General features: G+C 40.6%; 1 protein-coding gene across 4 annotated transcripts in view; it reads right to left on the bottom strand.

The window, feature by feature from the left end:
• PAX3 (paired box 3) overlaps positions 1 to 24,288 on the bottom strand; it is a 103,952-nt gene that overhangs the window by 8,599 nt on the left and 71,065 nt on the right. For all 4 annotated transcript variants that reach the window (XM_053390011.1, XM_053390007.1, XM_053390008.1 and 1 more), the window contains 3 exons: positions 19,851 to 20,056; positions 11,936 to 12,101; positions 10,893 to 11,107 (listed from right to left, as the gene is read on the bottom strand). In XM_053390011.1, coding sequence (XP_053245986.1) covers positions 10,893 to 11,107; positions 11,936 to 12,101; positions 19,851 to 20,056 — 587 coding nt within the window. The remainder of the gene's footprint in view (positions 1 to 10,892; positions 11,108 to 11,935; positions 12,102 to 19,850; positions 20,057 to 24,288) is intronic.

Below are 24,288 nucleotides of genomic sequence, written 5' to 3' on the forward strand. Positions count from 1 at the left end.
GTCAAACAAATAAATTTAATGATACTGAAAACCCATTTGTTAATATTAGTTTTCAACAAAATTCTGTTGCTTCCAAAAAGCCAGGCAAAATAGTGTTCTGATCTTCTGAGAGAAACTGGTGTGGACTTGGGATCACATTATGCAAGAAAACTCGCTTCATATATGCCGAATGGTTTCATCCTTTCAACTGCCATTTCCCATTATCAAATATGTTCCATCCATCTCTGTAAGAATACACTGTGGGTCCCACTTTCTACCTTGAGCGCAGGCTCCCAAGCATAGAATACTAAGCCTGCCGCTAAATGCATTGAACTAAGAAACATCCAATAATATACAGAGATGTTGTAATTTCCAGAAATAACAAAGTAGCTCAGCTGGTGTAAATGCCCCATCCCCACAACAGCTGAAGAGCTGACCCTCTGTATTTAAGCTGAGGTGAGTGATGAAATCTTAAATATATGTAGGCAACATCTGGTTTATTATTAGGTTATTATGGCAGGTCCATCTATCCTGAATAATGTAAATCCCGCTAATCTGAGAAAAAGGTTATTTCATTGAAATGAAATGTGATGCCACTTAACATGATTAGTATTATAGCAAGTTGGACCTACCATAGGCATCATAAAAGCCTCACATGTTTTAATTCATTTACGCATGCCTGCATCTAATATGCTCTGTGACCATGTCTGCAATTAATATGATTTATGGGAGGCAAACACGTTCTATATTTTGGGGTTACAGTTATACTTTTCCCCCTCCCTCCTCTCTCACCCTGATTGAAAGATTTAATGAAACAGCACAAAGAAAATTGTTGGCTGTTAACGTATTAAGTTGAACTGACAGGATCATGAGTAAACTTTGGTGGAGTTAATGATATCCTCTTATCTGACCCTGACACATTTGCAGCATGTAATTTACAGAAGCTCTGTCCAGGGAATCTTGACAAATGCTCCTAACGATGTCAGGGCAGTGTTCCATTCTAATGTAAAACAGATGTGGGTCAGATACCCTCATTCATCACTACACTGAACATTTCAAACTGCTGCTAAGATGGATGGCATTACCTGCTGTGCTCTCTTTTCACTAGGAAACCACCTCCCCTTTTGCCCCGGCCCTCAAAAAAATTACGCCCCTCAAAAAAAAATCACATTCTGCAGCCCACCTCTTCAATTCTCACGGGCCTTGAACACGTGTCGAGGACTACAGCCTTTAAAGTGATCATCTCACCTCAATCACGAACTCGCTTAGGAGTTCTCTTTCAGCCTTACATATATGGTGGTAAATGAATGATTTGAATAGAAACATCGATGAAGTAAGGATGGGAAGTCAAACTCTTAAAGGAATACTGTATTGAAACTGAATCGGATTTGTTTAATTGTTTGAAAACTAATAAAAAATTATGAAGAAAAGGATTGCAGAAATAATGCATGTGAATGACTTGATAGGCACTATATAATTGCTTATCTGTGTTCTTATCATCACCATCATCAATATTATAAGCCACAGCTGTCATCATTTGTTCAGGGACTATTGTCCCTAGTCACTCCCTCACATTTCTGGAAACTCAGTTGAGTACATGGAGCCCAGGGAATTCCTGCACCTCTCAGGAACAGGGAATGTCTTTAGCATAAATAACATAAATCCGGGCTCCATGTTTCCTACATGATCCATTAAGATTGCTTATCCAGCTCTGTGCTGAGATTTGCTCTTGTTGCAAAGATAGTAGGAAAAGTCAGTGTAGCCGAGTGGTTAGAGTGTTGTACAGTACTAGGATCTGGGAAGCCAGGATTTAAAGCCCCACTTAGCCTTGAGCTCCCTGGGTAAGCTTGTGCTAGTCACAGTCTCTTAGCCTAATCACAGGGCTGCTGTGAGGATAAGATGGAGGCAGGGGGACCATGTACCTCACCTTGAGCTGGAAAGATGGGATATAAATGTGATAATAAATAAATGAAAAGCAAGTAATAGGTGAACGTATCATCCCCCTGTTAAAATTCAGCAACAGTTTTCTTTCCCTCTTTCTTTTTCCACTTCTCACAAGTGTCCTAAAAGATACGCAAGGGTTTGAAACCTCTTTTATACATATCACTATTTAACTGTCGCAACAGAGAAGTCTCTCACTAAAGTGAATATGTGGGGATAGAGAAACACAATGAAGCGTTGTCAGTCCTACTAAAGTCAATGGGGTATACTTGGTTTTAGAGTTAGGGTGATTAAGCAACTAACATATTATATCCAAAGACCTTCATTGGGTGCGGGTTGTCCTGGTGGGCAATGCTGTTTCTCAATCCAAACTATCCAGTCTGAAAGCAGACCACAATAGCGGTTCTTCAGGGCCTGTTACAATGCTGCACATCAGATATATGGTCTCCTTTGTCTGTGTTAGCCAAAACAAGCTTCATTCCTTGCTTCCTTGGAAAGAGGAATGGTAATACTGGAAGGAATTGTGCACTACCGCACATATGCTACGAAACATATTTCATATTTCAGCTTAGTCTGTAGGTCTGTACTTGATACTCCCAAATCTAGCTATGTGTGTTTCTAGAATCACTGAATGTTTTCCAAGAACCTCAGTGGCTCCTGAAACTATCAGTTGCTCCAATAAGATCCTGAACTTTCATTTAAATGAATGTTTCAAAATGGCAGCTTTAGAAATTATTATTATTATTATTATTATTATTATTATTATTATTATTATTATCATTACTACTACTGTTTAGACTTGTTTGTGACTTGTTACCCGAAGATCTCCAAGCAGCTTACAACACATACGAAAGAAAAACCATAATCCCAAACAGTCAAAAATGACAAGGCAATGCCAAAATCATGAAACGTCATTTAAAAAGAAGAAGATTGACTTCTTTATCTACAGGACATGATAGTGCAGGCTGTAGCTAGGGTGATTTTCCTAGATTATTTTAGATTTTAAATCTTTAAAATGAGCAAGACCTTCTGCAACAGAGCAAAGCAGGGAGGGGAATGGCGGGGAGTGAGATGCAAGGACAGAAAAATTGCCCTGTATTCTATTTCATACTTCGGAAGAGTAAAGTCTTAACCTTTTGATCTAATACTTACATGCTGAATCAAGAGCCTTATTGCATTGACTGCAGGGCCATTAAGACTCAGCACCTCTTGGCTACAAATTTCAGGCTTTACAAGTGTTTGCCAAAAAGAAACAGCACTAAAATACCACAATCTCATTTGCAGGAAAACAGAAATAGCCTGCAAAGTATGTGCACAGAAGTCAGAATAGACAGCATTATCACAAAACATACTATTTACCTACATTGCACATCACCAATTGCCATTCCAACATGACAAGTTAAAAGCTTTGTTTCATTGGCTCACACGCTGAGATGAGGAGGATTTCTCTTAAAAAAATACAAACATAGGCAATGCTTGACATTAGATCTTGACACCATTAATCACTTCCTTGTTCCTGTAAAGACTGGCCATTTGTGACAGAAGAACTCTCACCACCACTGAGTATTGGTAATAATGAGCAAAGCAGACAGCAAAGAAATAGTCAATCAGCCTGATGAGAAATGCAGGTCTTCTCAGAGTTGTGAGAGAAGCCAAGACTGGAGAAGGATGTTTTTAGGACTCATTCGGAACAGCTCTAAATTAAGGAGCTGCTGGGCCTTCATCATGGGGTACAAATTCCATTTTGGTGCATACAGATGGAAACCAACTGTATAGGGCCCACGATAGGATGTGAAGAGATCAAATTGGAGAGTACTGATCACTTATTTTGAGCACATCTGTGGAACCCATTCCAGCCCAAGGGCCCATATTGCCTCCTGAGAAACATTGCAGGGGCCATATGCCAGTGGGCCTGGACCAGAGACAAAAGTGGGAGGAGTAACATGTGTAAATTTTACCTTTGGACAGTAGGCTAGTTTCTACACACACACAGTCCCTGCTCTCTATTCTCCATCCAGGCAAACATCAGGTGTTCTTAGAGTTCAAGACACATTGCAGCCAGGAGGGGGTATGACCTGGAGACAGCTCCAAGGGCCAGAGAGAGAGGACTGGAGGGCCACATTGAACCCCTGGGTCTGAGATCCCTGGCCCCTGTTTAGTTAATTTAATTTAATTCCATTTATGATTTACCAATATACACATACATGATGCAATTTGACATACAGTGGTACCTTGTTTTGTGACTGGGATCTATTCCGGAGCCCTGGTTGCTAGCCAAAAAGGACACAGGGCAAAGCGAGCGGCAAGCCCAGAAGTAACCTGTTCCGGTACTTCCAGGTTTGCTGCGGATGTTCACCAGAATGGACGCTAGACAAGGCAGACGTTTGTGGAGGTATTACTGTAGAACAATCTAGCATTTAGAAGCTGGATTCAATCCCCCACCCTCTAAACTACATGCAGGCAGCCTATGGGCCACATGCAGCTCTGGTCAGTCCTTTATGCAGTCCTTCTATCCCACCTCAAAATGTCCCCTGCAACCCAAAGGTTGCTGCCGGTGTTTAAAGATTGCCCTCTATGTCTGCTGCCGATACCTGCCAGCACTGATCTAACCAGTTGCTCTAGTCTTTGCCTGCTTCTCCCAACAGCTGCTCTGCTCTGGTTGTCACTCTCAGAAGACTGACCGCAGAGCACCTCGTTAGAGCACTTGGCACTCTGAATGGTTCTCTGTGGCCAAGCATTATAGTCAATTACAAAGCTGATCAATAATAAAGTAAGGAGGGTGTGGGTGTGTGGGTATGTGGGTATGTAGGCATCTCTGCCAAAAGTCCCTCATGGCAAAGGCACCTCAGATCCCCAGAACAGAGGGAAGAAAGTTCACCTCACTGCAGCTTCTCCAACACACAATTTACTAGCCGTTATAGGGCTTTTACCATAGCTCTTCTGCCCACACACTCAATAAAGACACTGTAGCCCTTATTCCACAATCATGTGCCATTTAGGGCAGAGCAGGCCACACAAAAACTCTGCCATCGTTCTCCCATCAAAGCACTACAGAATTGACATGTCAAAATCCCACCTGTAAATCCCCCAATACACTTCCAACAGCTGGCCTTTGAAGGAATGTCTGCCTGCCTACCCACTACTAGAGTCTTTCTACAATGGCCTGTCACTACATTTTCTTTTTCCAGCTTTGTTCTTCTCCCATGAACCTGTTAGGATATTTCCGTTCCACCTTAAAAGGGAGCAGGCTATGTGAGTCACAGAGTCTGCGTATTTCCTGTTCACAGGATGTTTATGTTTTCTGTTGCTTTCGTTTCTCTTGTTGCCTGAGCATACCGAAACAGGCAGTCATGTTTTCCTTTGTTCTGATCAACGCTGAATAAACTTGGAAAAATGCTCTCCTGCCGTGCATCTTTCGCTGTGTGAATTCTGCTGATAGAGTGTGCACCAGCCTAAGAATGTGGCAATCTATTTCTAAGGCTTCGTGTCGCTAATTGCTGATACTGCCTGTCTACGGGAGGTCGATGGATCGTCCAGCAGCCGGCTTGGGGGCTATGATGGACTTTGCCTCCCTGGCAGTATCCCCTTGCTGTTTCAGATTCAGTGCTGTGTTGTTGGTTTTTTAAAAAAGTTTTGTAATGTTTTGACAGTTTGCAGCTACAGGCAATTCCCCACGCAGGGGTTATGTTCTGGGCCCCTGCACACATAAGTGAGACCATGTAAAATGGGAGCACCCACGAAACACCCTCTCTGCCACTGTCTGTTCAATCCATACCAAAAATACCAGTGCTTTTTAAAAAAAATGTTTAGGGGTACTCTCATTTTCCTACTCATATTGAAATACTGCCCCTCAATGAAGCCAAACTTAGATTCACAAAATGTTTAGGGGTATGCATACCCCTGCGTCCCCCCAGAAAAAAAGCACTGAAAAATACTATATCCACAAGTAGAATTGAAGCTCTGGAGCTGGCAGGAGGCTGGAAAAAGAGGGGACAACATCTGCTGCTGCACTGCCTTGCATGTCAGCTGTTAGACAGGGAGGCTGAGCAGCCAAAACAAGCCCCGCTGCATCTTCAGTCTCTTTGGGGCTTCCTCTGCCTTCACTGACATCCTCTTCAGGCCCTGTGGATGGTCTCCTTGCAAGTCACAAGGTCTCTCCAGCTCTCTCCCCACCATTTCTGGGTATGAATTGAATTATTTAATTATTTCCCAGTGTCATGCATATATAGTGGGGTGGGTGCACACCTATATTGATAATGCCCTCAGTCTCCCCTTTCCTTCCCACTGCAGGGATCAAAAAACTACACACATGTTAAGGACCTTCTTAAACAAGATACATAGATTATACAATGCAATGCACACTGGGCGTCATACATAGCACAGACAGCATGCTAGCACAGCACCCAGAGAAGTACTCATCGATCACAATATCCACACCCTTCGTTCTTCCCATTCCTGATCACAATCTCCCCCATAACTGTAATTTGACCTTTCAAGAAAAATGAAGGTACCTGTATCTCCCACTGCAACAGTATTTCTTCAAAGGACAAATAACAGAAATAGTGTAGGGGGAAGAAAAATAGTCTCTCTGCACTACTGCTGTTCTAAATATATTGACAGTCATCCACAGTATTTCAGAGACAGAGAGAAAAGGATTGGAAGATCCAGACACAAACCTTCCACATACAATACATATCAGCCTCGTCTTTGCTTATGCTTTTTATATTTAAAAAGTTTATATATAAAAAGTTCTATGTTGTGTAATTTTATAATGGTCCATTTAATCAGCAGAAAGGTGTATAAGAAATCCTCCCAAAAAAGTGCCAGAGTAGAATGAAATTGAGGCACCTAACAAAAATGCTACTCAGAAAAGCCACAGGAATTATGGGCCTATGATGAGAATCAACATCAGAAGGGAGTTGATTTACAGCAGCTGAGAAGGTTTCACGTGAATCTTAAAGCAAGACATTGTCTCTCCTATTGCATACTATGCTGAAGAATTTGCCATAAATCCAGCTGGTGTCATGTATATCATACTCCTGTGGTGTTTGCCAAAGGGATGTAATTGATGACAAGGATCACACAGACATAAATGTTCAATAAGAGGAAAAACTTGAGGAGGAACAGTAGCTGATTGATAGAACACGTGCTTTAAATGCAGAAGCTCCTAAAATCTATCCCTGGCATCTCCAGTTGAAAAGAATAGGTAGCAGATGATATAGAAGATTCTCTCACCTGAGGCTCTGAACAGACACTGCCAGCCACTTACAATTATCTTTTCCGTCAAAAATATGTGTGTATCTATTTCAATGTGTTTATATTGTAGCAATTCAAGTCTTTATACAATGGATCTTTTTCCAGGAGAATTCAATACATCAAAAGTTTCCAAAAAGGTATCGTCAATAGTATCCTTTTAATGGACATGGATACACAATCCCATGTAACTGAATCAGTTGCAAAGTGTGTCTTTCAAGCTATAATGATATCTAAGCAATCTTTTACAGCAATGGTTCCCAATTGGGGGTCCGTAGACCCCAGGGGATCCACGTAACCCACCCAGGGGATCCATGTCACCATTCACATAACAAAAATTGCCACAGAGATAGAAAACTTTTCAAAAATAATGTGTCCAGGGCTTGGCTGTTGAAAAAACAGCAGGTCTACAGTACTTAGCTAATTGGGAACCACTGTTTTACCGAACTGTTAAGTGGTACTGATTTTTTACCACAGCCAGACCCATGGATTCACGTTTATTTTCCTTCCAAAATCTAGCCTCATAATGATTGCTTGCTCAGCAGAACTAATTAGATGGGAACAAAAATACGGATTCTGCATTTTTAAAAAGTCATAGGTGAGTAAAACATGCTTGGGAGATTCTGGTGTCTGGAAAACATAGCTCAGATCCACATTACGTTTGACAGATGCATTTAATTTCTAAAATTCTTTCATATGGCAATATGTACCACTGAAGTGAACCATGAATTCTAAACCCCTCTTGGTTTCAAAAAGTCTCATTCCCCATTCCTCCATTTACTGGGCCAAAACAATTTTTTTCCCCATTAACCAATCAAATCTGGAAGATATGAAGTTGTGAACTCCAGACACGCCAGAGGACAGTTATGCATTATTGAGTTGGAAATGTCTACATCCAACTGAAATGTAAACAAAGTACATGGAAAGACAACCTTCCTTAAAGCTTTACCCAATCCTAGGCGACAGTCCTATGCACATTTGCCTAGGAGTAAGACTGGTTAAATTCTTAGGACTTACTTCTGAGTAGACATACATAGGGCACATGAACTGCACAAGTGGAAGATTACGTAGGGTTGCCATATTTCAAACAGTGAAAATTCAGGAAAAGCTTTTTTGGAAAAATTGGAAGAAATGCTGTTTCTGAGCAGATTTTCCTGGGCGATTTCAGCCTGCACACTGCTGTCAGATGCAGTATTCTGGATATGTCTAGCAAATTCTCTGAACTCTAAACAGTCCAAATAGCAATTCAGACTTAACATGGTCAAAAGGACTACTGCGGATACATCATGATAATGAATCAGCCAAAGTAAGACAGATTTAAGTCACATTGATTTCAACAGGCGATCTAAGCACATGTATCTCTCACTGAAACAAGTGGAATTTAATAGTGCTTGACTTTAAATTTGAATTGGGGTACATTCCAGATAAACAAGTTACACAATGAATCCAGATCTTGTGTCTTCAAATTCATTGTGAATACTTAATTCAAAACTTCCAGTTTTGACTGAAAGTTTTGATTGAAACTTTTGATTATTATTTTTTCAGCATGTTGAGAAGTTATAATTTCTAAAATAGCAACTGCTTGGCATTATGGAAGTTCTGAAATGAAGAACTTTGACTAACTGATCTTGATGTTCCAAAATCTGTTTCTGCTTTGAAACATAGATTTAGTTTTTAATTAGTTGTTTTTCTAAAACAAGAAGAGAGCCACAACAAATTCTCTTAGAACACCCTCTTTTTCCTTTTTTTACTACTGCATATTTGAGTATCTACAAGCACCAGTCTTTGAACTTTGTTCTGAACCTTCTGTTCCCTGAACACTGTCTCCTTCTCCACACCATTCCACAACTGGAATCTGAAATGGCATCCCTGATCCATGGCAATGAATCCTTACACTCTATACCTTTTGTAAGAACCCAAGCTTGCTTAGCAATGAGCCACAACCTGAACAAATGTTATCAATTCAAGGATCTCAACTTGATAATCGCAGTGCTGAATAAGTGAGGTTGGTTTATTTAGCGGGAAGATGACTGTGGCATAAGCAGCTATGTCCATCCAAGAAACTAGTTGATCCAAATGTCACAGGACATATCTGTCGTTGCTCTTAATTTTATTTTCACAATGTAATAATTTTGTTTTCATCCAAGAAAACATTCCCTGTTGCTGACAATGGCATTTGCTTAGTTTTGATGGATTAACTCCGAACCTCGGAAATGTTTTATATTTAAGTCACGAGAACATTGCACACTGTGAGTCTAACAGCATAATGAAATGTCAAGCCTTTTGTTGAGAACTGCACTTGAAAATGGAGATTCTTCAAAACCGATATTAATTAAAGTCTTACTGGAACTACATCCACTTGTTTTCCTATTGGTTTCTTTTTCTGCTAAGGTCTAAAGCCATAAAGTTTTGCATCCCACTATGTGCTATACAGGGATCTCTGAAACTTAATTACATTTACTGTTACAAAAAAGGGTTTATGAACTCTTGCCTTTAGGCAAAAATGTTTATTTCATTGCCTTTGCTATTCATTCTTTTCAACTTGGTTGCCTTTGAACTCTTCAGCTGCACAGAGTTATCACCGTGGTGCAGAAACCAGGAAGTGTACTCCCAAGATAGAAACCACAAGTTGAAGCAAGAGAAGGAGGCAAAGATATAGGAGCCGTTAGTTTGGCCACCCTTTGTGCTATTAAAATCTCATTTTCTGCCTGTTAGACTGCCCTCTCACTGCTTAGGCAGTGGTGATAGTCAGTGATTAGTGTGTAATTGAGTATAATTGTCTTTTCACTTTTCATTTGTGTCATTCCAAGCTTCCCTCTGTTTGTTTTTTTTTTTATAAAAAAAGAAACCCCCACACACATACACACAGAGAAAGAAAGAGCAGAGAGAAGATAAAGCCGTTAAAACTCTCACTCTCAGCCCTGAAGATATCCCTGATTGTAATTATAGATTGCATCCCACCCCCCTTTGTGAAATTTGCTCAGGATTCAGTGGACAGCTCTCTCTTCTAAACACCTGTGCTAAATCCACGCTAATAAAATAAACTACCGAACATTTTAGCAATTGCTAATAATGTCAACCCCAAGGCAGATGCCAGAAGTAGGAAATTTAACCAACCTTCTTGACACTCAATTATCAAGGCAATTTATTAACACGATCATCCAGGGAAAGCTCATGCAAATTAGGAAAACAATTATGTCCTTCAAGTAGTTATAGGCTTCCTGGGTGCAGTAATGCTCTTAATTTATGCATTTACAACTCGATTATGGCTCAGCCTGATCTGCATTGCTCATCAGCTGAGCCAGGAGTAACTTGTATTCTACTTTTAAGGTTGTGCGTGTGATTTTCTATTCATTACATTCTCTATAAGTTGACAAAGAATTAAAACTCAAATCATTATCTCTGGAGATAGTTTTTGTTTCATTATTTTTAAAGATAGAAATGGACAAATTAAAAAAAATGCTTGACAACTGACTGCACACAGAAAGTTTTCATGATTACATTAAAAAACATTGCCTTAAACTAAATATAAGCTATGACTTTTGATTCAGTCAGTAGGAAAGGGGGGCAGGGAGGAAACCAGCAAACTGAAATCATGTGGCTTATATAAAGAATACTTTATGGTTTAAATTTGGCAAATCATTGTACTATGGCCTTGGGGAACAGACAATTTAGTTTGGGTATACAAAAAATCCTGTGTCTGAAAAAGCAGGACTGACCTGGGGTGAAAGGCCGTTGCCAATGGCAGGGTTCATAGGATTTGAAGGCCCGGGTGGAGGCACAAAGCTGTCTGTATAGCTGGAAAAGCCATGCCTTGTGCTCGGGAGGCAGTACGCGGAGCTGCTTTCTGGGTTTGATGGCAGGCTGCTTTGGTGCACAGTGCTTGGTGGCAGAGGCTGAGGTCTGTGGACTGTACTGCTTGGGTCTGACACAGCTGCAAGGAAGAGACAATACGTTTTGCAAATCATCCACATTTTCATGCAAAATTCTACACCGAGAAACTTACTCATGAAAACAATAAACCAGGCCAGATAATAATATTTAATGCTATTCAGGTTATATGCCATGCCTTGGCCTTCAATGTTCCCCCTCATCAATCTCACACTGCCTCCCTCAGAGCCTGGTTCAGGAAAACCCCAGTTCTGTGTTATTTTGAAAGCAGGTAAACTATGGGTTTAGCAAACGAGAAAGTGAAAGAGTGAATCAACAAATGCATGAAAAAGAGAAGACGCATAAGCTCAAAGCATGGTCCCAATGGTAAAACCGTGGCTTATATGTTTAAAATGGGCCATTAAAAGAAACTCATCTAAGGCAGCAACAGAAAGTTCCAACAGAAAGTTCCACTAACTTCTAGAAAGAAACTGAGAGGCAGTTATCACTCATAAATTCAATGACTATTTTTGCTCAGGAACACACACCTTGATGTGGACTAATCCATTGTGATAGATTTTTAAAAGCTAACTACACTGATAAAACAGAATCTGGCTGCTTTATTTAACTTCTTCCCGTTCATACCATTCTAGGACTTACACATGCTGTGTTATAAATTAAAAGTAAGGATTTAACTAAGGGGACCAATTCAAATCAGCTATATCTTGGTTTTCAGAAGATAGATGGACTGTTGGTCTGACTTGATATAGGCTTCCTAGGTTTCTATAGTGAAAATATCTCTTAAGAAGTTGTGTTAATATTTTTAATACTGCCCAGGGATAGAAAACAACTGAAAACACCAGTAAATAGAATGTTCTGTTTCCTACTGTACCTTGTGGGATAGAAGTGGGCTGGTAGGAAGATTCTGATAGCTGGTACGTTGGCAGAGTTGGCATGGCACTAGGTGGGAATCCACCTGGGATCAAGTGATTGAAAGCCATCAGTTGATTGGCACCAGCTTGCTTCCTCCATCTAGCTCGACGATTACTAAACCACACCTACAAATGGTTGGAAGGGAAAGAGGCATTTGTGATGGTGCTACAATCAATTTTATGTCCATTCAGTGTTCGCCAAACCACTTGGCACAATAAAGTAGGCACAGTGGTACATTCCCTCCTTAACTGGATTACCATAATACACAGTCGTTACACTGAGCTGCCATGGATGGGCCTAAGAAAGACCCAACAGGTGCAAAATGCAGCAACTCCTGGGAAAGTAGATGGCCACAAATATTGCATCTATTTTGGAACAGCTGCACAGGCTACCAAAACATTTCTGGCTAAAATTCAAAGTGTTGGTTATTATAGCCAAACCCTCAGTGGCTTGAGCTGAGGATGTCTAAATGACAACTTCTTCCCATAACCAAAGATGGAGAAGCCCCTCTTTGCATCCTTTTGTGGGCTAATATCAAACCTAACATGCCAGGATGTGTTGGAAGGCCTTATCTGTGGTAGCACCCCTTTTCAGCAACCACTGCAACCTTTTCATCAGCCTTCATTTCTTTGTTGATGGGTGGCTTTATCTTCCATGTTGTCTCTTTTTCTGGGCTTATCCCCACTTCCCCTTCTTCTGATGCTTTCCCCTGGGAAAAACCACTCTTTAGCACTCAACTGGAGCAAACAGCAATTCAAGTTTTCCCCAGATTTCCATTCGCTAAAGAGTGGGCTTTTCCTTGGAAAGGAGCGGGACAAGGGGAAAACCACTCAGATCCATGCCTTCTAGGCATGACACAAGCAGAAATGTGGCTAAGCTCTCTTATTTGAAATTGTTCCGACTCTTTTGTTGTGTTCATTTCATTGGATTGTTTGGAATGGAATTAGCCACCATGAGTGCTCTCTTATAGGGAAACATTCACTATCAGATATTATAATTAGTTAAGGTCTCCTCCAAATAACCCGTTTATTGGCCATTCATCCTGATTTGCTTGCATAAAGACTATGTTTGGTCTTTACTGACCATTTGTTCTGATACATTTGCAGGGTTATAATAAGCATTCATCCTTATTTGCTTGCCGAGCACATACATGTCTTTCTGTTAATCATTTGTTCAACCCACACTTTTCAGCACATTCCTCCATCAGTTTGTTTATGGAAATCATCTCCCTCCAGCTGCTATTTGCCCCAGGTGTGCTGCTTGCAGTGAACGGCTACCTGTCTACCCACCTTGTTTTCATGGGGCTTGAATTCATAGCAATATAATTCTTGAGAGCAAACTATCCACACGTAGACCACATCAAGACTTCTGCCTGAAACCCTGAAGGGCCAGGGTAGACAATACTGAGCTAGATGGAACAAGGGCCTGACTCTGTTTAAGTAGGGTTGCCCTTTTGTTCTTTTTTCTTTTGGCTAAAGTTGTTGAGCTATTTTAAAGGAAAATTAAACTGCTGACATGGGTTGCCATATGTCCAGATTTTCCTGGACTACTTTTTTTGGTTTTTTTGCAATTTCCACCCAGACACTGCTTCCAACTGCAGTATTTCAGCTATGTCTGGGAAATTTTGGACATACTACAACCCTAGTTTAAAGCCATTCATGTCCGCTTCTCAAATTTATGATAGGTAGTGGGTGGGATAAAAAAGTTGGAACTTCTAGGCTTGCTGCAGTGATTCTCCTGACCACCTCCAGTCCTACCATCACCATTTTGTTAGTTATGGGAGCAGAATTCCATGATTCAGACATTGTGCAGAGTATGAATCAATAACCTCTCCAAACAAAGAAAGAGCTCCAAAGCTTTACTGCAAACTGTTTTTAAACTTGTTACAAAAAAGTTGTAAATACAAATCAACACATTGTTCTTAAACAACTAGCAGTGTCGTCCAGTTTTCTTTTACTTGTTAATATAGTCCCAGAAGAGATAGAGAGAGATACTGTACAGATCCAGAGAGAGATTCAAATAAGCAAATGGCTTCTTCAGTGTGCTGGTAGCTTCTGAGACCCAGGTTGCCAGGGATGAGTCATCAATTAGCATAAAGATTGAATCAAAGACTCCACCCTTTTGTCTGCAGCTTTAGCTGCAGAAGCACCTTTTTACATTTGCTATAGCTACATTCTGCAAATGCAGACCTCCACTAAATTTCATACACTATGCACACAAACATAACATTTTATGCGCAATGAACTTTTAACTTTTTATAACTTCTGTTAAAAAAAATACCGCTTTTCATTTGCGCAAAAGCAGGCAGGAGAATTTAAAGGCCTCTTGCAAGGAAGCAGAGAGGGGGCGTGGCAAAGTATCTGCTTTGCATGCTAAAAATCCCAGGTTCAATCTCTGGCCTCTCCAGGCAAGTCTGGGAGAGATGCCTGCTTGAAATCATGGAGAGCGGCTGACAGTCAGACCATATTGGGCTAGAGATGGGTCAGCAGTCTGACTTAGCCTAAGGCAGCTTGCTATCTTCCTAAATGAATGTTATCAGCTAACCAAGCAGAGAGAGAAATGGAGAGGTTTACAAGGGGTGGCTTTGGCTACAGGACAAAGCAGCAGCAGAAAGGTGTCCAAGAGACACAATCTCTGCCTTATCCTCTCAGCCATCCCTAGGCTAGGTCTGCATACAACCCTTTAGGCTGCAACCCTATACCTATTTACCTGGGATTAAGCCATGCTCAACTCAATGGAATTACTGAATGGACTTGTACAGTGGTACCTCGGGTTAAGTACTTAATTCATTCTGGAGGTCCGTACTTAACCTGAAACTGTTCTTAACCTGAAGCACCACTTTAGCTAATGGGGCCTCCGGCTGCTGCCGCGCCGCCAGAATACGATTTCTGTTCTTATCCTGAAGCAAAGTTCTTAACCTGAAGCACTATTTCTGGGTTAGCAGAGTCTGTAACCTGAAGCTTATGTAACCTGAAGCGTATGTAACCTGAGGTACCACTGTATAGGACTGCAATGTTAGTTTTTCCCGATATATTGCTATATTAGCTATGTATATATTTGCCAAGACACACACACACATCTAAAAATGATATACACATCATGCAGAACAAAATGAGATGGGTGTCACTGTAGCTGTGTCATAATGGAGGTAGCAAAAGATAGACACATACAGAGAGAACAACACAATGTATCATTTATTTCATTCATATCCCACCTTTTCTCTAGGCTAAAAAAAGTGTCCACAATTTCCCTGCTCCCATTGTCATCCTCGCAGCAACCCTATGGTGTTAATTTAGTGGAGAGACGGCCACTGGCCCAAGGTCACACAGTGAGCTTCATGGATTGGTGGGGATTTGAACCCTTGTCTCCCAGGTCTTAGTCCAACACTCTAACCACTACAGCCCTATGTATTTCCCATCATCTCCTTTGCGGTGTTGTTGCAGTAGCAGACCTTCCTGGTTTTCTTCTTGTCCCTTAACTGAGGTTCTGCCTCTACTTCCCTTTTAATTCATATCCTTCCATCTTCAAACTCCCCACCTCATACCAGTCCTCTCTCTCCTGCTTTCCCCCCTTTCCTTTCCTTCATGGCCACTGAAACTAACCAAAAAACACATAAATATTTCTGATGTACAGCAGTGCAGCAAAGGGAATACATTCTCTGGCTTAAATTAGACGTGTCTTTATCAATGTGCCATTCTTTTGATTTGATACATATTTGGCATTCATCCTTGTAAAGCCCAGACTCTGTTTAGAAGAAACTATCCTCTATTGTCTTTCTGAATTCCCTTTTCAAACATTTTGCCTATTTGAATATGAGATCTCGTTGCCTTAAAAGCACATTGGAAACTCTCTGTTTAGGATAAGGCAGTTGAACTGTCAAGGCCAATTTCGCTACGGCAAGCCTTGAGGAAGAACTGCAGCTTTGAAAGGATACCCAGCCAGCGTCAAGGAAATAGGATGTTGCCTTGTTCGGTTACAAACTACTTAAGGGAAAAATGATAACAAAAAAGGCAAGACGTAAATATTAGGAATCAGAGATGGGAAAGGTCTACAAGGTCATCCAGTCGAATCCTTGCCAGAGCTGAACATACTTGACTGATTTGTCCAATTTAATTTGAAGTGCCTCAAGTGATAGTCTGTACTTTCTCCCACAAGAGACTATACTGTGGCCTGATATGATTAATTGTTAAGAAAATATATCTGTGTAATAAGACTTCACTTTATCATGTATCTTTAGGCTACAAAGAAAAATTTCCCCACAAAGGCTCATAGATCTCTAAAACCAAAATTATTTTTCAGTGGGGAAGCTTTGACTGCATCTACATTGGCTAGCACCTGAACTAAGCTGTTCTGAAAAGTCCTTCAAAACCCCACCTCCAACTATTCTGCAGCAATTACCAAGAAAAGAAATTGCATTAAAAATTCTCAAAGGGAAGAGAAAATTTAGGTGAAATTCTCATGGGTGGGGTGCAGGGTTTTTGTTGCACTTGCCTTACTTTCAGTGTAATGAAGGGATTTTTTGACTGTCCTTTCATTTTACAAATCATCTCCCTAGTGGTCTGCATTCTGCAGCCTCCCCAGGTGCCTACACTTCCTTAAAAAAAAAACCCATAACATCCTTGGCTGGGCTTTGCTGTAAGCCCAGGAGAATGGGGAGGCTGCCTCCTATACACCTGGTAGATGTTCATTGTTCTCTCTCTTTTTTTAGGTGAAGTCTTAAATAAATGGACTTTATTCTCTGAGGTAACATTCCTTCAACTGTTAGGGGAAACTTCCCAGTATGGCTTCTATTTAGCCCTTAAAATAAAATTTATCTCTACCTCTGTTAATATAAAGGACTGACTAGTTGCTGTTTATCCCTGTTTTCCACGTACCAAGACACTATGTGTTTTATTAAGGATAAAGACAGGACTGAGCAACAGTGGGTCACTTTATTTCCAGAGATGGGGATTCTGCCATTATCTTTCTCCACATGAGGTGGTAGTGAAACTTGATACCAGAGGAGCTTCTTAAAACAGCCCAATCTGAATATCTGCTGACCCTTCTGATATTCCTGAACAACAACTCCCATTGTCCCTGAGAATTGGCCATGTTGGATGGGACTGATGGGGGATGGAGTCCAACAACATCTGGAGGGCCACAGATTCTCCATCCCTGATAGACGCTCATCTATTATGATGGTATAAAACCATTTGGGTGTTTCTTTTGATAAATTCCTTGCAGTCCTCCTCCAGTTCCATCTGCTGGTAGGCGTGGGACATGTCAAGCTTGCTGACATAGTGACCTCCTCTAAGTACTTCAGACTGGTTATCTGTATACAGAATGTAGTAACTGGAGGCTGGATGTATTGCAACTTCATAATTCCATTGATGTGGATGGTTCCATCTGAAGTAGCTGTTGGTACTATGGATATTGCCCAGTCCAAAACTCTACTGAGACAATTATCTTTCTTTTCCCAAATGTTGAATTTCACCACAGTCTTCTCTATGGCAGCCTATGTGACAGGTCTAGCTTTAAAATATTTTTGCTTGCTCTTTGCTAGAATATCCTTTCTTTAAGTCTCCTTTATGGTACATGATCCTCCTTGAAACTCTCAGCATTAGAGCACATCAATTGCATGACTAAGGTCCCAGGCTCGGTTCCTGGAATCCAAGTAGGGCTGATTCCAGAATATTAAGATCTGTGGATATTAAGATCTGCTTTCCCTGATTTGCTATCTTATTTTTACCATTGAATAGTGTCCCAATCTTTCAGCATGTTGCTATTATCATTTGGGGACTCAAAAACCCATTGTATAAGGTGTAACTTCTTGTATCAAGTTCCTTTTCTTTCTTTCTTACAGCTTGATTAAGACTGGACATGAACTGAAATGAACTGCTAAGAAGAGATGAAGGGCGGAGCTCTACTTTATCCCATAATAATATATACACAGTGGCACTCAGCCTAACCATAGATGTCGAGAAGCAGTGATTGCTGGAATGACAAAACTCAGAACAATCTCCCTGGAGCCCTCTGTGTCAGTTATGTAAAATATGGCTTAACTTTAACAAGTATTCACAACTTGGGCCACTTAAACTCCTGTTCATCTTTAATTCCCAGAAGGTTCCCTCCCACCCCCGGTATTTTAATCATTGATTGACTGAGGTCTCCCCCCCCCCCATGTTGTTCTAAGCAAAAAGTCCATATGTTCAACATAGTAGGGAATTTGCTGGGCTGTAGATCACAGAAGTGAGTATGAGACAAGATGTGTCTCAAGGGAACCCAAGGAAGCCATAAGGAATGTAAAAAGTCACAGGGTTAAAGCCACATTAAGACAGCTGTTATGTTAATGAGACTTCTGCTTTTCTTGTAACTGTGGGTCACTGCTTTAGAAAAATATGAACATTTATTGTTGCCTTTAAAGCTCACAGGTCCCAAAATTGCATCTAAAGGAATTAAAGAGTCTACTTCTGATTAACTGAATTTTTATAAAATCTTCAAATAGTGATTCAGCACCCATATTCAGTTCAATTCCTTTGGGGGGGGAATCACCCGTTTTTGTATCATTTGTTTTTCAACCAATCTCTTTTTCAATAATGGAATCTATTTAAAAACAGTAGCTCATACCTACTTTAGATTATCCTCCACAACCCATTATTGTAGTACTACAGCCTTTTCCTAGTCTCAAGTAGGAGAATTGTGAAAAGATGAGAAATGAACAAAACTAAATATTTTCTCTAGGTTATCAAATGTACTCAGCAGCAGAACTGTAAGGAAATTTGGGAGTCAGGCTTTGAAAAATCTCAACCATCTTTAGGTTTGACTTTTCAAACCTTATTATTTACAACTCCACAGTTTTGATACACAGAGTATGTTTTTGATTTCTTTTTTCATTTTTTAAGATTATTATCATTACAGAACATTCAGCTCTTACAAATTTCAAAATAATGAAATTTTCTCTTTTACTTGTACTGTATGGGCAAAATGATTGTTAACTGGTCAGAAACTTCTCTTTCCAATACTTTTGCAGGGTGACTTCAGGTCTACCTTTTCAAATGAATTCTACATGATCTGTAGTTGGAGGGCAGCACCTGGAGTTTTTTCCTCAAAATCACCATCTGCTTTTTTCCCCAAATGCACACAACCTTGTTTTTCTTAAGCCTGTTTCACATTATATCTGGGACCCTGGACACAAAGGGGATGGAATTATTCATTCAATGTTGCTTTGTAATATAAATTGTATGGGTGTAGACTCTCTCCGTGTGACTGGAAATCATGGCAAAGAAAACACTTGAACATCAAGTTGTGAACCCCATGAAATGACCTGCAATTTCCAAAATAACCTGAAGACCAAGGGGCTGAGTCAGTCACTCATCACATCCTACCTAGCCTTTCCATTAGTGGTAGTTTCCTGCCACTGGCCAGCCTCCCGCTGAGAATTATGCTTCCAGGAGGATTATGCTTGCTTAACAGTGGACATAAGTGACCAGTGGAACAAACCCTCAAATTAAAAGTGGCAGAATTCCTGCCACTTTTACTACTACCTTTGAAATAGCCTGATAATTCACCGTTCATATTTCATTCATTCATTTAAAATATATTTTATCCTGTTCTTCATCCAATTAAAAAAAAAAGACTTGCAGGATGGCTTGTAGTGATAAGATAATCCCTGCCATACCCTACAGGTCAAAAAGACACAACACAAAATGAAATGGGTTTGGGAGGGAGGAGAAGGAAAAGGAAAAGGAAGCTCAGGAACTATTTGTTAGTTACAAACCAATAAACTTAGTTTCTTCAGCAAGAAAATTAATTCGTATTATAAAATAGCAATAGTGTTTCTGTCTAGACACCAAAGTGGCTGAAAATCTTAAAACTCTTTCAGTAAGGATATTCACCTGAACCCGAGCTTCAGTGAGTTTAGCTCGTTGTGCAAGTTCCTCTCGGGTGTATATATCAGGGTAGTGGGTCCTCTCGAAAGCCCTTTCCAGCTCCTCTAATTGTTCTGCAGTGAAGGTTGTTCTACTGCGGCGTTGCTTTCTCTTTAATGGCAGATCTGGTTCAGAATCTATGTCAGAACCTTCATCGGACTGTGGTGCTGAAGCTGGGAAGAAATGAAGAATGGAACAATTAATCTATGGCTAGAGAATGGGGGTAGGTGGGTGAGGGAAGAATCAAGAATTAAAGTAACAGGAGGGGACACAGAATAAAAATACTTTCTTGGAATAAGCCAGGATCATCCTATGAACTAAACAGTCTTGGAGAGATTGCTACAGCATATTTAATTCTAATGAATGAATAATTATCAGTATTTCTTCCATTAATCTAGTCACTTTTCGCCTTTTGAAATATCTGTAGGCAGATACCAATTTGCTTGCCTGCGTTATTTCTTCAAATATATTCAGCACTGGTTTCCTAATGACGGTGCCATATGTGAAATCAAAAGCCATGCAGCGTCACGTTACTGTAACTGGTCAAGTAAAATCACAAGGCCTTGATCCAAAACAGGTAAAGAACAATGTTCATTAATTTAAATGTTCAAACTGCTCTTCCAATTAATTACCGTATTTTTTGCTCCATAACACTCACTTTTTTCCTCCTAGAAAGTAAGGGGAAATGTCTGTGTGTGTTATGGAGCGAATGCCTATGGATGGCGGGGGGATCTGCTGCAGTCGTGAGCAGAGGATCCATGGTTCCCCTTCCTTCCCTCCTCCGTGGATCGCTTTGCTCGCTTTGAAACAGCAAAGCGGGAGAAGAGCCGCTTAGTGGGGAGAAGAGAGGGACAGAGAGCCTGGTTACAAAGCACGGATCCACATGGATCCTCAGGATTTTTGCACTGGGTCACCCCAAATTCACCATCAGATCACATAGCATGTCCACGGCTACAGCTTGCACCAAAAAAATCATGCACCCACTGTTGCCTGGGGCCGCAGTGGTGCAAAAACGTGGTTACAAAGCATGGATCCACATGGAGCCTCAGGATTTTTGCATTGGGCTACCCCAAACTCACCGTCAGATCACATGTCTGTGGCCACAGCATGAACCACAAAAATCATACATTCACTGTTTCGTTTAGAATGTTTTTTTTCTTGTTTTCCTCCTCTAAAAACTATGTGCGTGTTATGGTCGGGTGCGTGTTATAGAGCGAAAAATACGGGTAAAAGGCTGGCGGGTTTCTATGGTTTTGCCATGACTGGTAGAGACCACACTTAGCAAATACTGATGGAGGACAAATTCATCAATTTCCATTTCTTTCCATTTTTCTAATACATCACATTTTCACATCAGTTTGTATTAACAGAAAACGTCCTCATGGAAATCTGTCAGCGTTGAATGTGCACATTTCTCCTAATATGAACATTTTGTATTCAATTTTGCCTAATATACACATTTTCTAGCATTTTCCCTAATGTATTTTATCTTCACTGGCATGTGCATTTTGGGGGCATACTTTCCTCAAATACATATATAGACATCATTTGGTTGGAGAACTGCATCACAAAATTCGGAGAAGAGATTCTTTCGAGCTGCATTCTGTTCTGTTGATTATTTCAGGAAGTGTGAATTAGGGAGGCTTGCATCATAACGCAAACCAAACTGAATTTCTCTACCATCCATATTCTTCAGAATTTTATGCATTGCCCACCCTTCATCTTAAGGTCCCAAGACACAACAATTTACAATACGGCATTAAAAACAATTTAAAACAAATGACAGCTACAACAGGTGTCAAAAGCCAAAGTATGGACCCAGTACATCTTCAACATTCACTGAAAACTGTATAATGAAGGTGCCAGACGCACTCCCCTGTGGGGAGGGAATTCCACAATTTAGGGGCTGCTGAAGACAAAGCCCTCTCCCAGAAGAAAGGCCATGGAACTGCCAAGAAGATCTGTAGGCAATGAAGTGGTCTTTGGTGCCTAAGGGTTACCTATTAGAGGAGTAAAGAGGTTCTGGTGGCTTATTAGTAACCAGTGAGTCAGAGATGCCCCAGCTGCCCCAGCAAATGTCACTTCTGACCTCTTCCTCCAATACAATAAACATGTAGAAAGTTAGAAACATGATTTAACAGCATGTCCTAAATAAGTAGCACCTACATATGGTACCTCTGTATTCCACCCATGGGGAATATTGCTTCAGAATATTGCTTCAAATCAGAAACACCACCTGGGGGAAGGAATTAAAAAGGGTATGGTGGCCCTGATCTCTCTCTCTCTCTCTCTCACACACACACACACACACACAGAGAGAGAGAGAGAGAGAGAGATTGCTTATAATATTATATTTGGCTCAATTTTTCTGATATAGCGAATACACCAATGTAATCCTGTACAAGTGTAAGTCAATGAGGCTTATTTCCAGGGAAATGGATATAGGATTGCAGCCCCCTTCTTCTTCTTCTTCTTCTTCTTCTTCTTCTTCTTCTTCTTCTTCTTCTTCTTCCTCTTCTTTCTTCTTTACTAAACCTCAACACAGGAGGAAAGACCAGCGGAGGAGGAGGTTGGGGGCAGAGGTGAGGGGTGGGCATGTAGCAGCAGGAGGAGAGGGGCAGCAGGCGGGCATGGAGCAGGGTGTAATTTTCTACTTTGCCTCTAGCATCAAAATGCCTTGGACCAGCGCTGCCAGCAACTCTCATAGCCGAGAGGAGGTTTGAACCCAGATCTCAGTCCAGTAAACTATCCATTTCACCACAGGGGCACAGTCTGATTATTTGCTATGCTGTGATAGAGGAGAAAGTTCATTACATTGTTGCTTTAGTTTATATTGCTATTGTCACTTTTAAATTTCTCTGTATCCTTTTTTGTATGAATGGCGTTTTAGGAGTTTTGGTAATAAATAAATAAATAATCATTGCAGGAGAGGAAGCTGGGTTCAGGAGTATCCTTCAATCTCCAAATAAATACAAAAATACAGAGAGAGCACCCCTCCCAGAGAAGCTAATAACTGCTTCCAACTTGTTACAGAAGAGCTAAATAAATGGAAACAGAATGGATTCCAAATTGTGTGTTTTGGGAGAAAAGCATCTGGTCTATGAAACTCAGTCAAAACACAAGACGGGTAAAAGTCTCAACATTGAGCAAATGTAGGTTGTTCTTGGAGGCCTTAGCGCCTTTCCAGATGCTGTTTTTTTGTTAGCACAAGAATGTCACAGTTGTTACCATGGATTCAGTCATCTTCCCCCATAGTAGTAGTACTGTGGTGGAGGGATTGTGTTTTCCTGTAATTCAACCTGATCTATCCACACAGAGAGAGAAGCAAAAGCTATCACTAACTGTGTGTGTTATTTCATCACGCTAGCATCATGGGTAATGCCCCATGGCATCACTAGGGAAAAGAAATACACTTATTTCCTCCCCTCCCTCCAAAATATCAATTACTCATCAAATATGACATCTCTCCATCAGATATATATTGGTGGGAAAGACCTTGAGTAAGATATCACCTGCGTTCTCTGGGCCAGAGAATGATTATCTGAAAACTGCCTTAGTACAAAATAATAGAGACTGTATGACACTTTCTTTGAATGGATGTTGCCTAGGATACTACATGGAGTAGGACAGAACTGAACTTCTGTATTGGTAACATTTCCCCTAATTTCACTTATACAAAATGTCTGTGGGAACAGTCCAGCCACTGCCAAGCCTTTAGTCCCAAAAATCTCAGTGGAAGACATTTAAACACATGCTTAAATCTGTCCCATTGAGTCCTATCGGTCTTAAAAGTACTTACCTTTGGCTGGAATCCGAACCTTACACTTTTCAAAATGTTCACTGACACATACTCCTCCCCCAGAGATCTTTGAACCCAACCTATCCCAAAGTAGATGAAAAAGGGAGGAGTGTAAATCAGTCTCCAAAAAGATCAAGTACAGAACAACAGTCAGACTCCACAGGATTACAAATTCCTTCTTAAAGAATGGGAGGAGAAAACCCATAAGCACCAAACGCCAGTGGAATAGCCATGAAGTTTAATTAAAGAAGGAATTGCAGAATTATAGAGTGGTTCTTTGTCCCTTGAACCCTCACGACCTGTTTGGTGGCCCCGGGAAATACTTCATCCAAGTTAACACTCTTATACACAAAATCTTTGCACAATTTCATAGGGATTTGGTCACATGGAATTCTGTAATTATCAGTTCCCCAAAGAACATCATAAACAGACATGCCTAGGCGAAACACTGAACAACAATAAATACACACAAACACCCATTCTGTTCATTGTTTGTCCTCTCAGTGGGATATTTCATTTGAATAATTATAGGAGCAAAACATGACAACCATTTAAAAACCATATATTTATTACAAACGCAATACAGTGCACTTTACAATTATCTGA

The sequence above is a fragment of the Podarcis raffonei genome, chromosome 5 (genome assembly GCF_027172205.1).
Source record: "Podarcis raffonei isolate rPodRaf1 chromosome 5, rPodRaf1.pri, whole genome shotgun sequence".
Classification (NCBI taxonomy): domain Eukaryota; kingdom Metazoa; phylum Chordata; class Lepidosauria; order Squamata; family Lacertidae; genus Podarcis; species Podarcis raffonei.